This window comes from Vulpes lagopus, chromosome 14 (assembly GCF_018345385.1).
Source record: "Vulpes lagopus strain Blue_001 chromosome 14, ASM1834538v1, whole genome shotgun sequence".
Taxonomy (NCBI): domain Eukaryota; kingdom Metazoa; phylum Chordata; class Mammalia; order Carnivora; family Canidae; genus Vulpes; species Vulpes lagopus.
The window spans coordinates 26,741,360-26,758,245 of NC_054837.1; the positions used below are offsets into that span (position 1 = coordinate 26,741,360).

The window sequence follows — 16,886 nt, forward strand, 5'->3', positions numbered from 1 at the left end:
ATTTCTTCGTTTCTGTAAAACGAAGAGAGGAGCTGTATTCTCGGGAAGATTGAATATGCAAAATGCCTAGAACTAGTGCTTTGGGATTGTTACCTGGATTACCATTATAATTAAACATCTGTGGAAGGTTTTCTCTCTTTCAGGCACTGTTTTAAACGATGGGGAAAGAAAGAAAGGAAAGAGAGAAAGAGAAAGAAAGAAGAAAGAAAGAAAGAAAGAAAGAAAGAAAGAAAGAAAGAAAGAAAAGAAAGAAAGAAAGAAAGAAAAGAAAGAAAGAAAGAAAGAAAGAAAAGAAAAGAAAAGAAAAGACAAGACAAGACCCCACACAACTATGGGAGTACAGTCGTGAACTGAAAAAAACAGAAATCCCTGCTAAAATACTGGAGACAATACTGTACTTCCATCCTCCTTTCTTGCCACTTCTCCACACCCCTCCATATTATTGCTTTTTTAATTTATCTGCGAGAGAGAGAGCACAAGGAGGAGGGGAAGCAGGAGAGAGAGAATCTCAAGCAGACTCCAGTACTGACTGAGTGGTGGGCTCGGGGTGGGGCTCCGCCCTGGCTCAACCGCCAGACCCTGAGATCTGGACATGGGCCCAAACCGAGAGTCTGCAGCTCAACCCACTGTGCCATCCAGTCGCTGCTATATTATTGCCTTCGTAGTGTAGGAATTCACTGAGGAGGACAATTGGAGTATAGATCTGATCCTGCAGCAGTCAGTGGTAATAACTGGTGAATAGCATTTCAGGCGTAGGGAGAGGCAAGTGCAAAAGCCCTAAGGCAGGAGGCTGCCTCCTGTATCCCAAAAATTATGAAGAGGTCTCTGGCTGGAGCACAGGTGGAGGTGGAAGGGGTGAAGGGAGAGCAGTAAGAGATGAAGTGAGAACACCATAGAGAGGATCTAAGGCCTTTTTTTTTTTTTTCCTGAGGGGGGGGGGGGAGAAGGAGACTCCCTGCTGAGCAGGGAGCCCTATATGGGGCTCGATCCCAGGACCTGAGGATCATGACCTGAGACAAAGGCAGATGCTTAACTGACTGAGCCACCCAGGTACTCCCAATTTTTTTTAAGATTGTATTATTTTATCTATTTGAGAGAGAGCATGCATGAGAATAGGGTAGGGAAGGGATAAAGGGAGAGGGAGAGGCAGACTCCCTGTTGCAAAGGGAGCCTGATGCAAGGCTCTATCCCAGGACCCTGAGATCATGGCCTGAGCCACCCAGGCACCATGAGATGATCTAAGGTCATATATATGTAGACTATTTAAATGAATGATAAAATGGAGAGCCTTTGAAAGATTTTTTAGCAGAAAAGGAATATAATCCATGTTTTAAAATGTAAAGTAATAAAGTAAGGGTACTCTGTGAGACTCAGATCAAGAGGACAAGTCTGGAAACAAACTAGTTCAGAATACTACAATGCTGTAATATTCCAGACTAGAGATGATGGTGGTTCAGACCAGAATGAGAAGGTAGAGCCTTTACCTGATGAATGTCCTTGTAACTCATTAAAGGCCACAGATCTAGTAAGTGACGGTCAGAATTGAACCCATGTCTATGTAGCTCCAAAATCATTTTTTTTCCTCCCAGTGCTCCCACCTCATTCCTTTAAGAGAACCCTCATATATTGTGCTCACTGCTTCAGCCTTGGTGATAAAAAAAAAGGGGGGGGCGGGGGCATCTGGGTGGCTCAACGGTTGAGTGTCTGCCTTCAGCTCAGGGCATGAACCCAGGGTCCCAGGATCAAGTCCTGCAAGGGCTCCCCAAGAGAAGCCTTCCTCTCCCTCTGCCTATGTCTCTGCCTCTCTCTCTGTCTCTCATGAATAAATAAAATCTTTTTTAAAAAAATCCTTACAGGGAAGCCCGGGTGGCTCAGCAGTTTAACGCTGCCTTCAGCCCAGGGCCTGTTCCTGGAGACCCGGGATCGAGTCCCGCATCAGGCTCCCTGCATGGAGCCTGCTTCTCCCTCTGCCTGTGTCTCTGCCTCGCTCTCTCTCTCTCTCTCTCTCTCATGGGGCCTGCTTCTCCCTCTGCCTGTGTCTCTGCGTCTCTGTGTGTGTGTGTCTGTGTCTCTCATGAATAAATAAAATCCTTAAAAAAATAAAAATTAAAATCCTTACAAAATTTGTCTTTAATATATGTCATTTTAATTTATGTAATAGGCATTCAACAAGCAGTTGTCCACCCTGTTTCTTTCCAGACCCCCTCAATTCTGGCCGTCTAGGCCAAGTGTTATTGACTCAAACAACATCTAACTCATCTTAGGCCTGCAGGCTTGCCCTTTCCAACCCATTCTTCACATAATAGCCAGAATAATCTAAAATGCAAAACTAGTCACTCCCTACATTGAATACTTCAATGGCTACTCATTGCTTTGAGGATGAAATTAACAAAATATTTTAACCACCTAGTCTGGGGACTCCTGGGTGGCTCAGCAGTTTAGCACGTGCCTTTGGCCCAGGGTGTGATCCCAGAGTCCCTAGATCAAGTCCCACATCTGGCTCCCTGCATGGAGCCTGCTTCTCCCTCTGCCTGTGTCTCTGCCTCTCTCTGTGTGTCTCTCATGCATAAATAAATAACATTTTTAAAAAACTACCTAATCTGGCCCCCACTTACTTCACCAGCCCCTCTTCTCGCCACTCTATTACCCAGCTATGCTCAATGACCTTCAGTTCCCCCTCAATATATCATGCTCTTGCACAGTCCAGGCTCTCTACACAATCTGTCCCCTCTCTCTCTAGAGGGTTCTTTCTGACTTCCCACCTCATGAACTCTAGTTAATGCCTGAAATCTCAAACTAGAGGTCATCAACTCTGGGATAGGAAGACTTACCAGATTCTCCTGGTCCAGGTTAGATGGTCCCCAAGACACCTATCCTAGCTTAGAACTAAACACACAGTCTACTCTACGACGCATTATCATAAGTTCTTGATCTGCAAAGCTCAGCCTGTCTGCCTGGGTGTCCATAGGGAAGTCACTTGACTTCTCTTGTGTCTCAGTTTCCTTCTTCTGTAAAATGGAGGGATCACCATACTACTTACTACATAGGGTAGGTGGTGAAACATGAAAGATTTGTTGTTTATGAAGTACTTAGTGCTGGGCAAGTAAGGACTTGCTAAATGCCGGTTATTATTTGTCTCTTTTCCAAACTAAACTGTAAACTCTTTGAATGCAGAAACCATTGCTTCCCCAATCTTTCCTATATCTGTACATTCTGCTGTTGGAATGATCTTTTTGAGAGTACAAATCTAATCATACCATTCTCCTGTTCTATGGGGGAGTTCAAAACCTTTAGCAATAAATGAAAACCTCCCATTAGCACATCAGGCCCTTCTAAATATGAACAATGCCTACCTGTTCAGCTTTATTTACTCCCACTCACTCACATAATCAGGCAGTTTCCAAAGGCCTCCCTGTCTCCCTAAATTTAGTTCCTTCTTTCTGGGACACCCTTTAAACCCATCACCATCTGGAAAACTAAGCATCAGGCAAGATTCAGTTCTAACTCAATCAGTTCCTCCAGGAATCATTCTCTGCACACACCCCTGAATTTTATTCCTGAGAATAAAATAGAGACCCTCCCTCCCTATGCTTTGGGGGCTGCCTATTCATCCCTCCATAGGCCCCTAACACAGTTTAACATCATTGTTGGTTGATTCTTCTGTCTCTTCCCTTACAAGTTTCTTTTAGAATAAACTCACTATCTTCCTCACCTTTATTTTACATTATTTTTAAAGTAGGCTCCACACCCAATGTGTGGCTTGAACTCACGACCCTGAGATCAAGAGTCACATGTTCCACTGACTGAGCTAGCCAGGTGCCTCTTTCTTCATCTTTATATGCCCAGAGCCTAGTAGAGTACCTGGTTTAGAATAGGCTTAAGAAATGTTCACTTAGAAAAAATATTCATTTAGAAGTACTTTATTTTTTAAGATGTTATTTATTTATTCATAAGGGACACAGAGAGAGGCAGAGACATAGGGCAGAGCGAGAAGCAGACTCTCCGCAGGGAGCCTGATGTGGGACTCCATCCCAGGACCCCAGGATCACACCCTGAGCTGAAGGCAGACACTCAACCGCTGAGCCACCCAGGTGCCCCCACATTATGTATATTATATTAACTGTGTGGGTAGGAGCCTGGAGTCAGATGAGCCTGGAGTCAGATGCCTTCTGCTGCCTCTGAAGCCAGCAGGCGATGTATGTCCTCTTACATTCAGTAGAAAGGATAGCCTTTGAGACCCTTGACCAAAGAAAAGTCCAGCTACTGACACTCTGGGAACAGATGGACTACGGACTCCAATTTGCCTCTTCCAGTAAATTCTTCAGCATCTCTCCATTCGTACTCTCCTAGCCAGCTTCTACACCAAGTAGGATGCTGCTTACTTCCTCATCAACACAGCCTCATTGCTCAGTGTACTGCTGCCTAAGTTACTCCAATTCCCTGCAGTTCATCTCTTTGGCATCAACAAATACTGAGGGATGAGGATGGGGTAACACCAGACCAAAGGGATGTAACATCCTTTCTTTCTCCCCATTGTCCTCTATATCTTGAAAGCCTGAGAACTATCTAAACTTTCCCAAACTCCTAAGAAGAGAACAAATTGGAAAATGGGGCTCTCTGGGCCCAGCCCTGCTAAGAGGATTTATCTGAATCAGTAAAGGTGGAAAGATCAGGCCAAATCATTCTCCCTCACAGCAGGAAGCCATGTTTAAGCAGCTTGTTTGATTGTTTTTCCAGATCTTCCATCCACACCAGCTTCCAGCTCTGTTTTGCTGTGTATTTCCCTTATAATAAAGATAATTTTGGGATGCTTGGTGGTTCAGTGGTTGAGCATCTGCCTTCCGCTTAGGGCTTGATCCTGGAGTTCCAGGATCAAGATCAAGTCTCCCATCAGACCCCTTGCAGGGAACCTACTTCTCCTTCTGCCTATGTCTCTGCCTCTCTCTGTGTGTCTCTCATGAATAAATAAATCTTTAAAAAAAAAAAAAAGATAATTTGGGGGCACCTGGGTAACTCAGTTGGTTAAGTGCTTACTTTCAGCTCATGTTATAATCCTGGGGTCCTGGAATCCAGACCCACATTGGGCTCCCTGCTCAGCAGAGAATCTGCTTCTCCCTCTCTCCCTCTGCCCCTTTCTACTGCTTGTCCTCTCATGCTCTCTCTCTCTCTCTCAAATAAATAAATAAAAAATTTTTAATAATTTTTTTCAAAAAAGTGAGTGTATACATATGCATATATAATCACAAAGATGTATATATCTTTGTGACTTAATTTTTTCCTCTTAATGTATCACAAATATCCCTAGACCAGCATTATTGTCCAATACAACTATGTGAGCCATATATGTAATATTAAAAGTTACAGTAAAAAAAAAAAAAAAAAAAGTTACAGTAGTCACACTTAAAAAAGTAAAAAGTGGTGAAATCAATGCAAATATATTTAATCTAATATATCAAGATATTATTATTCAAACTATAATCAACACATACAAAAATTAATGAGATATAAATTTTTTAAGATTTTATTTATTTATTCATGAGCGACACAGAGAGAGGCAGATACATAGGCAGAGGGAGAAGCAGGCTCCCCCTGGGGAGCCTGATGCAGGACTTGAGATCACTATTTATTATTTTAGAGAGAGAGAAAGACAGTGCTCAAGCAGGGGAAGGGGCAGAGAGGGAAGGAGAGGGACAAGCAGACTCTGTGCTGAGCAGGAAGCCCCAAGTGGAGCTCCAGGCAGGGCTCCATCTCATGACCCTAAGATCATTACCAGGGCCAAGATTAAGAGTCACACCCTCAACTGCCTGAGCCACTCAGGTCCCACTGAAGGAGGCATTTAATATGAAAGAACTGAAGCTCATTTACAATAAGTGAGTTATACAATGTCACACAGACACATTGAATCCTACCTCTTGGTGCCACAGAAAGACAGAAAATCAGCAGGCAGTTGTACTACACAGAGGGTACTGACCTTATAACCTGGAGTTCACTTGATATATGATCTGATGATAAGCTTCTGCATGTGATGTTCATAAAATGCGGATGATATTGACAACATTGATAATACCTCTCTAAGTTAAGGTCAACATAGTGATTCACTCAGTTACTCAATTTTCTCTTAAAAGTGTTCATGGAGGGGGGCACCTGGGTGGCTCAGTGGTTGAGCATCTGCCATTGGCTCAGGTCATGATCCCGGGATCTGGGGATCGAGTTCCACATCCGGACTCCCTGCGGGGATCATGCTTCTTCCTCTGCCTATGTCTCTGCCTCTCTCTGTGTGTCTCTCATGAATAAACAAAGTATTTTAAAAAATAAAAAGAATAAATAAATAAATAAATAAATAAATAAATAAAATCTTTATAGGAAAAAATTCCTACTTCACATTCTTACTTGCCCTGAGGCTTAAAATGATTTAGTGTCTGCAAAAATGTCTGCTTTGGGGGCACCTGTGTGGTTCAGTCAGTTAAGCATGTGCCTTTGGCTCAGGTCATGATCCCGGAATCTTGGGATCAAGCCCCACATCAGGCTCCCTGCTCAACCTGGAGTATGCTTCTCCCTTTCCCACTGCTCTTCCCTGCCCCCTCCTGACTTGTGTGTGCTCACACTCTCTCTCTCAAATAAATAAATATAATCTTAGAAAAGGGCGGGGCGCGGGGGGGGGGTGCGGGCAGCCCGGGTGGCTCAGCGGCTTAGCGCCTGCCTTCAGCCCAGGGCGTGATCCTAGAGAAGACCCAGAATGAGTCCCACCTAGGGGTCCCTGCATGGAGCCTGCTTCTCCCTCTGCCTGTGTCTCTCTGTGTCTCTGCCTCTCTCTCTCTCTGTCTCTCAAGAATAAATAAATAAAATCTTAAAAAAAAAAAGGAAAAATTTGCTTTGTACTTAATGAAGCACTGTGCAAAAAAATTTTTTTTATTAAAGATGTTTATTTAGGGACGCCTGGGTGGCTCAGGAGTTGAGCGACTGCCTTTGGCTCAGGGCGTGATCCAGGGATCTGGGATCGAGTCCCATATGGGGCTCCCTGCAGGGAACCTGCTTCTCCCTCTGCCTGTGTCCCTGCCTCTCTCTCTCTCTCTCTCTCTTTGTGTCTCTCATGAATAAATAAACATCTTTAAAAATATATATATGTTTATTGGGCAGCCCGGATGGCTCAGAGGTTTAGTGCCACCTTCAGCCCAGGGCGTGATCCTGGAGACCTGGGATGGAGTCCCATGTCAGGTTCCCTGCAGAGAGTCTGCTTCTCCCTCTGCCTGTGTCTCTGCCTCTCTCTTTGTCTCTCATGAATAAATAAATGAAGTCATTTAAAAAAATTAAAAAAAATTAAAAAGATGTTTGTTTGTTTGTTTATTTATTTATTTGACAGAGAAAGAGCCAGCATGCACAAGCTGGGGAAGAGACAGAGGAAGAGGGAGAAGCAGACCCCCCCCCCAACCCCTCCATTATTAGGGAACCCAACATAGGGCTCAATCCCAGGACCTGAACCAAAGGCAGATACTTACCCGACTAAGCCATCTAGGCACCCCCAAGCACTGCACAAATTTAAAAGTATTTTAAATATGACAAAAAGAGGTGCTTGATAATAACATTTACTTTATAACTAATATATTGACAATATTTTGTCCAAGGAATGAACAGTAAATTTTGCAGTACCACAACAAAACACAAGAGGGGGTTCATTTATGTTTTTTATTTTATTTTTAAAGATTTTATTTATTTATTCATGAGAGACACAGAGAAAAGGCAGAGGGAGAAGCTGGCTTCATGCAGGGAGCCGGATATAGGACTTGATCCTGGGTCTCCAGGATCACACCCTGGACCAAAGGCAGGGGCCAAACCGCTGAGCCACCCAGGGATCCATGTTTTTTGTTTTAATGGCAGGTAATTTAACAAATATTTTGATGCATGTACTACGTGAAAGTTTCTAAGTTGTCGGGTTTTTTTGTTTTGTCTTTTGTTTTTTGGGGTTTTTTTTAGGGGCTTAAGTGAACAGCTCTGCACTTCATTCATTCCAATTCGTTTTCTTTCTTTCTTTCTTCTTCCCCAATACACTTTCTGAAGTACCTGTTTTTAGGAGGTGTTTTGCTCAGGAAGCTGAATAAATAAAGGTGCTGACATTTCCATTCTTAAAAAAGAGCAGTGCCCAAGCTTTTCCTTGGGAATATTACAGGTCCAGACAGTGAATAATCCTACACTGGCATAAAATGCAGCCTATTAGACTCACACTCATTCTTAATTTGTATGGAAGGAAGACAGACTCATTTAAAACCTGCATGTTTCAGCAGGTATAGCCAGTCTGTATTCACTGTAGTCTGAAGGTTTCCACTGAAATCTCTGAGGCTTTCAGAGATATCTGATCACTCTATTTGTATCTTCAGTCAACCAGAATGGGAAAAAGACTACATGATTCCCAGGGAACACAACCACAAAGCAGGTGACTTAGATCTGAAGAAAAGGTGAAAAGCTCTCCACCAGCCACAAGCAAATGAAAGAGAATAGAAAATTCAAGCCAAAAAGGTGTCACATATGTATATATGTTGTCTTAAGGGCTTGGATGCAGTGTTTTGTTTATTTTGCAAAGGTAATAAGTATTCATAATTCTAATATGAGCAAAGAACTTTTATTCATCTTCATTAGTCATCTTTCTTTTTTAACATTTTATTTATTCTTTTGACAGAAAGAAAGAGAACACAAGCAGGGAGGAAAGGCAGAGGGAAAGGGAGAAGCAGGCTCCCCACCGAGCAAGAAGTCCTATGCAGGGCAAAATCCCAGGACCCTGGAATCATGGCCTGAGCCAAAGGCCTAACCTAATGAGCCACCCAGGTGTCCCTAGTCATCTCTTTAATCTTTACAGATGGATAATTAAAAGTACAATCTCTAAAATCAAATCCATGTTATGAATAAGTTATTTGACCTCTCTGAGCCCCAGAGTCCTCATAATAGAACCCTTCATAGGCTGTAGAGAGGATTAAATGAAATAAAGCAAGGCACATAACACAGTTCTAACTACATAACATACAATATTTTTCTTATTCTCTTAGCTGCATAAACATTAGCAGAATATTTGCCATATAGTAGAATCTCCAATAATTATGATGTTGGTGGGGCAGCCTGGGTGGCTCAGCGGTTTAGAACTGCCTTCAGCCCAGGGTGTGATCCTGGAGACCTGGGATTGAGTTTGGCATCAGGCTCCCTGCATGGAGCCTGCTTCTGCCTCTGCCTGTGTCTCTGCCTCTCTCTCTGTGTGTGTCTCTCATAAATAAATAAATAAAATCTAAAAAAGGAAAAAAAAAAAACTATGATGTTGGTGTTGATGACAGTGGTGTCATGCAGGGGGACAGGTGATGGTAACATGAGCTAACATTTATCTAGCATTTACCATGCATCAAATAGTGTTCTTTATGATTTTGTGTACAATAATTTATTTAATCTTTCCAACAACCCTGTGAGGCAGGTAATATTGTTTTTTCTTTTTTAAGATTTTATTTATTTGAGAGAGAGAGGGTACACACACATGACCAGGGGGAGGGGCAGCAGAAGAGGGAGATGCAGACTCCCACTGAGCAGGAAGCCCTACCTGGGGCTTGATCCTAGGATCCTGAGATAATGACCTGAGCCAAAGGCAGATGCTTAACCCAATGAGCCAACTCAGGTGCCCTGGCAGGTAATACTGTTATCCTCATTTTAGAAATAAAGAATCTGGGGGTACCCAGGTGGCTCAGTCTGTTAAGCGTCTGACTCTTGATTTCAGCTCAGGTTATGACCTCCAGGTTGTGGGATAGAGCCCTGAGTGGGTCTTCCTGCTCAGTGGGGAGTCTGCTTCTCCCTCTCCCTCTGCCCCCAACTCTGCTCATGGGCACGCTCTATCACTCTAAAATAAATAAGTAAATAAAATTAAAATATTTTTAAAAAAAGAAATGAAGGAGCACGACACCTGAAACTAATGCAACATGTGTGTCAATTATACTTTGATAAATAAAATGAAGTAAAACAAAACTTCCAAAAGAAAAGAAGTACAAAGTAGCCAGAAATGCTTGTAGAAGGGATGAACAACTGTACTCCAACATGCTTTCATGCTTCTTGCTTTTATTCTTCCAATAATCACTTTCACCTGCCAAATGTGTTTATATTCTTCCAAATCCAACATGAAACTCAACTCTTTTGTAAAAGTTTCCTAAATCTCCCAGAATAAATATCTTATAATTATTCATTTTTTCTGTTTGTTTTTCCTTTGAATGTGTGTTCTTCGAGAACGGGAATGTATTTTATTCATATTATTTTTTAATTTTTAAAAAATATTTTATTTTGAGTAATCTCTAAGCCAATGTGGGGCTCGACCTCATCAATCCCAAGATCAAGAATTACATGCTCTAGCAATTGATTCAGCCAGGCACTCCTATTTTACTTATGTTAGATTCTAGCTTCTCTGACTCTCCGCCGTTGAGCATAATCTATAGTCTGAAGAGGGGATATTGGCCCTAAGTCAACTGCGGAGAAAATGTCCATGGAAGGTCCCCAACGAGCCTTTCATAGGAATGATTTCACTTTATTTGGAGATTTGGTTTTTCATCTAAGTATCCTTTCTTATTTTGAAAATGATAGTCCTTTCTAATGTCCTTAGTAAGCAAAATAAAAAGTTGTAATTTATGTCAGCTTCCAAAAGTGTTTTGAGAATTTGATTGGTCTATAAAATGAAACATTTTCAAAGTGTTCTTCGCTTTTGCCTCTTATAAAAAGAAATAACACACACACACACACACGAAAAGAAAGAACACCATCAAAGGAGAGAAAACTACATTTCCCATAATGCCACAGATCAGGAAGGACGTGATACTCAGCATCTCCCGTGATGCCTTATAGACCGGAAGCGGGGATCTTAGTTCTCTTTTCCATCTTGCAAGGTAAGAATGGCGGGTCCTCTCTGCAAGACTCGATTTCGGAATCCCCAATCCTTCGCCATCCGAACCAGGAGGGTTTCAAGTGGACACCTACAGGGGTCGGACATGGTCGGGGCCAACTGAGAGGCCTCCCAGACGGTTCATTTATCTCGCCTGGGTTTGCTTATGGCGCGAAGAGGGTGAGGTGAGGTGCCGGAGAGGCTCCGAAACTCCGGCTGCTTGTCACCCCCCTGGGTTGGGGATACGGGGCCCTTTTGGGGATCCGTAGCTGAGGAGTGGGGCCTCAGGGACCAGAGTGAGGGCGCGCGCTCCGGAATCCCGGGTTCGGGTACCAAAACACAGCTCTGAACTTGTCTGAGCCACGTTGGGCTTTGGGGCTGAGGCCAAATGCTACTTTTCCATCTAACCACGTCCGCGACCGGAAGTCGCCCCTTGTGTTTGCGCTGTTTAGTCCGCCCTGAGTTTGGGCTGGTGTTTGTGCGTTCTCGTCTCCTAAGCCGAGTTTCTTGAATGAGACAGCAGTCTGAAAAGCGCAAAAGCCCTGGAAACCAACGGTTTCCGGGCCCGGCCTCACTGCTTCATACCTGTGGCGATTTGTTAGATTTCTAAATCACAAACCAGCAACAGTGAACGAGTGGAATAGGGACTTTTGACCACTAATTTTTTTTTTTAAGTTTTATTTATTCATGAGAGACACATAAGGAGAGAGAGGCAGAGGCACCAAGGCAGGCTCCACGCAGGAAGCCTGACGTGGGACTCGATCCCGGGTCTCCAGGGTCATTCCCTGGGCCGAAGGCAGGCGTTAAACCGCTGAGCCACCCAGGGATCCCCTTGACCACTAAATACTTAGCAAATGTAAGAGCTCTTCAAATGTTTACATATATGAGGGCTGTTGCGATGTGTGTGGCTTTGGAAGGCCTAGATCTTACAGGGGAGAGAGGGTGAAGCCTTATCAATGTACTGTTTATGTAATGTTTTGTCATGGGATAATTGTTGCAATGCATTTCTCTTTAACATACCCTGGTAGATGGCGGGCGAAAAAGCCGAGAAGCCGGATACTAAGGAGAAGAAACCTAAGAAGGTTAATGCTGGTGGCAAGGCAAAGAAGGGTAACCTAAAGGCTAAAACGCCAAAGAAGGGGAAGCCCCACTGCAGCCGAAACCCTGTCCTAGTCAGAGGAATTGGCAGATATTCCCGATCGGCTATGTATTCCAGAAAAGCCATGTACAAGAGGAAGTATTCGGCAGCTAAATCCAGGGTAAGGGTTGAAGATGACTGAGCATGACTTACATCTTCACCTTAAAAATTTTTGTCTGCCTCTGACTTTGAAGCATTTGTGTCGTGATAGGTTGAAAAGAAAAAGAAGGAGAAGGTTCTTGCTACCGTTACAAAACCAGTTGGTGGTGACAAGAATGGTGGTACCCGAGTGGTCAAACTTCGCAAAATGGTAAGTAAGGTTTGGAAGAGACTGTAAACGGGAAGCCTAGTGGAAGCTTGAATACCAGGAGTGGTTTTGTTTTAAGGTTTTATTTACTTATTCATGAGAGAGATACACAGAGAGAGAGAGGCAGAGACACTGGCAGAGGGAGAAGCAGGCTCCATGCAGGGAGCCCGACGCAGAGGACTCGATCCCGGTACTCCAGGATCACGCCCTAGGCCAAAGGTGGTACTAAACCGCGGAGCCACCCGCTTCCCCCAGGAGGGGATTTTTGTGTGGGTTTTAGAAGTTTGTGTTGGGCAGAGGATTACTAATGGAGGATTCTGGGTTTACACCAGGCTTCTTAAACATTTGTTGTTTGATCTTAAGTAGAATTACTTTTCTGTGTTTTTATTTCCTCGCCTATAAAGAATAAAGGTTTACTTCAGAGTGTTGCGAGAATTAAGTGGGGCATGTAGCCTAGTATGCTGCCAGGCCTGTGGAGCAGTTATATACCAGAGCACTGTTGTTTGGCTCCTCTTTACACCCACAAGCCGCAACATTTTCTCGATGTTTGTAATTTCCATTTTGGGAATATTCCCAGTTGGATTATGGTCATCACAGTTGAAAATTACTATCCCAGAGGGAAAATGGTGCTTTGATTCCTTGTCATAGTTTTTGTGGGCTGGTTTTTCTGTTAGGTACTAATGTTTGTGATAAAAGCAGGAGGTCATCGTGAGTTACTTGTCATACACGTAATAGTCTGTGTGGGGTCTTGTTTTGTTTTCCTTTGTGCATTACATGGTAGTGATGTAATGAGACATGCACATTAATGTGAAGTATGTGAACACAATTTGAATGGAAAAACAAGCCATGCCTCCTCTGTAACTTCCAAAATGTGTGTCAGAAGCGTTTCTGGAGATGTACAGATTAGGTTAAGTTCCAGGAGCCCAGAAAAGCTTGAGAATCACTGCTATGGCACAGTGTGTAACGATAGGACACAGAGCTTGCTGTATAATTCCAAAGTTTGGTTTAATCCCAAGCCTACAAAGGTAACTTGCTTAATGCTTTCTGTCTTTGTTCCTTTAGTTAAATGGATTCTCTCCTGTGTTTTGCCTAGGAAAGGATAAGCAGCATTGATCTTTTCTGAATTTACTGTCTACTTGGAAGTGAAATTATGTAAATCATTTCAAATAGGCGAAGAGGGGTATAACCAGTGTTAAGACTGACACAACCAGCAATACTAATCTGATTAGCTTGTTTAAATAAGTTGGACCTATGGATTCCCTGCAGCCTAGGTATTATCCTACTGAAGATGTGCCTCGCAAGCTGTTGAGCCATGGCAAAAAACCTTTCAGTCAGCATGTGAGAAAGTTGCGAGCTAGCATCACTCCTGGGACCATTTTGATCATCCTCACTGGGCGCCACAGAGGCAAGGTGAGCAGAACCCCTCAGCTCAGGTGCTTAATCCTAATGTGTTCACGCTCTGGGTAGAGTTTCTTTATTTGCCTATGTTACCTGTAGTTTGAGGTGGGAGGGCATAACAATACCAGCAGCCCAGTCACTACTGTAATGTGGTTTAGTCCATAATATCCAATAAATTACCATTTCCCACTGTTGATAGTACTTATTACAGTTGATTCATATGCCCCTATACCCAAAAGTGTTTATATATTTACTTCCTCAGGATAATTTTGCAGGATAGAATTACTGAGTTGTTATGTTACCTTCTTTTAAATTTTTTATTGTTAGAAGTTAATAGCTGCTCATTATAAACTAGCACACAAAAGTATCGCTCATATCCAAGGGTCACCCCTGTTGGTGGTTTTGTATAGTTCATTCCAGAATTGCTAAGCAGATACATATTTTGGAATTTCCTCTACCAAATTTAAAGCCTGTGATTTGATGAATTTAGAAGTCTGTTTTTAATCACAGAAATGTCTTTAATTTACAGAGGGTAGTTTTCCTGAAGCAACTGAGCAGTGGCTTGCTACTTGTGACTGGTAAGAAAATCACCAGGATATTATATTCTCAGAAACTTTATATTTTCAAATGTATTTTTGCTCCCACCTACATGGAAGTTCCAGTGCTGTGAGATTACTTACCCCATTTCATTGTCTTGCATACACCTGAATTCTAAAGAAGCGGGTATTTAAGTTCTGGGTGGCAACATACCACTAAGTAACTGCCACCTAAAGTGCAGAATGGTTGGCTATTAACCCCAAGGAATGATCCTGCATAAGAGTTGTACTTGATCTGCCACTTGAAACCAAAGGACAGTTGCCAGACAGGTAAAAAGTGTACTGTTCACTCTGGAGAGCAGTGCTTGGTTTAAATTTGTCAGGGACCTGTGTTTTTGGCCAATGTGTATGAGCGACAGTGCTGTCTCCCAGCTTGGACACTTAAGGTTTGAGGCGGGGGAGCTATGGACAAACATCTTGAAAAAGTCTGAATGCTGGCAGTAGAGAGAGCAGCTTGAGATTCAGATGCTGAGAAAAAGAAAATTCATCTCATTGGATTTCTTTAAATCCATTCTTAAATCTTTGCTTTCTCTTTCCCTCAGTATGTTGATTTTTTTTTCCCCCTAGGACCTCTGGCCCTCAACCGAGTTCCTCTGCGTAGAACACACCAGAAATTTGTCATTGCCACTTCCACCAAAATTGATATAAGCAGTGTGAAAATCCCCAAACATCTCACTGATGCTTATTTCAAGAAGAAGAAGCTGCGTAAACCCAGACACCAGGAAGGGGAGATTTTTGACACAGAGAAGGAGGTAAGCTGCTCTTTCTGTCTTCGCCTGTGATAGTTCCAGCTTCCCTGGGTGGGAGTGAAAACAAAGTTAAGAATTGACAAAGAGAAGTAAATAAAGAGAATATCTGGGGAATAATCTTGTTCAAGGTGGTGCTGCATTCAGTGGTTTGTGGTTGTTGTTGGTCTTTTTTTTTTTTTTTTTTTTTAAGATTTTGTTTACTCATGAGGCAGGCAGAGACCTAGGCAGAGGGACAAGCAGACTCCCTGTGGGGAGCCTGATGTGGGACTCAATCCTGGAACCCAGGATCACATCCTGAGCTAAAGGCAGATGCTCAACCACTGAGTCACCCAGGTTCCTCAACATTGAGTGATTTTTTTTTTTTTTCTTTTTAGATTTTTATTTATTCTTGAGGGGCTAGGCAGAGGGAGAAGCAGGCTCCATGCAGGGAGCCTGACCTGGGATTCCATCCCTCTCCAGGATCACGCCCTGGGCTGAAGGTGGCACTACACCACTGAGCCACCAGGGCTGCCGAATTCATTGATTCTTAATGGGAATTGAGAACTCAGCCTAGAATCCTTTTGAGAGTTTGGTAGAGCTCTGTGAATTAACTGCTGCTGTTCTTTTAGGAGTTGACCCTTATTTATCCTTTTTTGGGGGGCAGAGGAGGGAGTGCAGAGAGAGAGAGAATCTCATGCAGCCTCCATGCCCAGTGCAGAGCCTCACACAGGGCTCAATCTCAACAACCCTGGTGGGATCATAACCTGGGATGAAATCAAGAGTCACATGCTTTACTGACTGACCCAGGTGCCCCCACCCTTGCTGATCTTTGATGTGTATTGAAGTGGAGAAAAGAAAGAGAGCTACTATTTTTATTATATTAAAAACAAGATTATACTTCACAGCCTTCTAAGGAAGGGATGGTCAAAGTTGCTTTCTAAATCTCCCTGGGATTGAGTACTTGTGAGATAGAATTCCTGGGTTAGCTAGAGTCTGGTACTTGTGCCCTACTTTTAAATTCTTTCTTTCTTTTTTTCTTCCACCTAGAAATACGAGATTACAGAGCAGCGCAAGGTTGATCAGAAAGCTGTGGACTCGCAAATTCTGCCAAAAATCAAAGCTGTTCCTCAGCTTCAGGGCTACCTCCGCTCTGTGTTTTCTCTCACAAATGGAGTTTACCCTCACAAATTGGTGTTCTAAATTTCTTACAAAGAACCTAATTAAACAACTGATCCATTTCTTTTGTGTCTTTTTTTTTTTTTTTTACCTGCCTGGAAGTGTGGTTTGACTCGGCCAGCTTGTGGGATCTTAGCCTCTGCTAAGAGGAGTGGGAGCTGAATGGGTGGTACCAGCTGTAGTGGAACCTTCTCTTTGTTGGCTCTGGACTAGCATTTAGCTCCCTCAGTCTCTGGCTTGTCACCCAGCACCCACCTGCATTTTTTCCCAGGTCATCGTTGAACCAGATAATACTGGACTATGAGGACAGGAAACCGCCCTGCTCTTTAGGCCACAGACTTCCATTTCTCCCCCATTGGCCCAACTCTAAGTCCTTCCCCCATAATCATTGCCATTAGTCTTGTGTATCTAGTTTTTTTGAAGTGTACACAGCAAATGAGTATAATGATTCACCATTTTTTTTAACCCGAAAACCTGGTATACTGTATATACTGTTACACAGATAACAATGTGTTCTGGTCCTTCCATGAAGTCCATCTTCATTGATGTAGAGGCTAGTGTGCCGTTATATGGTATTTGGGTTTACATCATTTGTAAGTATATACAAAGTAGTAAATAAGCTCAAGTGTGCACACAGATGAGTATCAGGTAA

General features: G+C 43.0%; 1 protein-coding gene across 2 annotated transcripts; it reads left to right on the forward strand.

Moving 5' to 3' along the window:
- The first annotated feature begins 10,877 nt into the window (after positions 1 to 10,877).
- RPL6 (ribosomal protein L6) lies at positions 10,878 to 16,296 on the forward strand. Of its 2 annotated transcripts, none has more exons than XM_041729485.1 (7): positions 10,878 to 10,895; positions 11,920 to 12,150; positions 12,241 to 12,339; positions 13,603 to 13,746; positions 14,264 to 14,312; positions 14,898 to 15,082; positions 16,106 to 16,296. In XM_041729485.1, the coding sequence occupies exons 2-7, from the start codon at positions 11,920 to 11,922 to the stop codon at positions 16,256 to 16,258; spliced, it is 861 nt and encodes a 286-aa protein (XP_041585419.1). In that variant the 5' UTR covers positions 10,878 to 10,895; the 3' UTR covers positions 16,259 to 16,296. The 2 variants fall into 2 exon arrangements, with proteins under 2 accessions (XP_041585419.1, XP_041585418.1); XM_041729484.1 differs by lacking the exon at positions 10,878 to 10,895 and adding an exon at positions 10,923 to 11,076.
- Positions 16,297 to 16,886: the final 590 nt, after the last annotated feature.

Bases quoted from the DNA above. Each gene is read 5' to 3' on its own strand.
- RPL6 (XM_041729485.1), top strand. From the start codon at position 11,920: ATGGCGGGCGAAAAAGCCGAGAAGCCGGATACTAAGGAGAAGAAACCT. The intron at 12,151-12,240 runs GTAAGGGTTGAA...GTGTCGTGATAG, and splicing joins ATTCGGCAGCTAAATCCAGG to GTTGAAAAGAAAAAGAAGGA. The intron at 15,083-16,105 runs GTAAGCTGCTCT...TCTTCCACCTAG, and splicing joins TTTTTGACACAGAGAAGGAG to AAATACGAGATTACAGAGCA.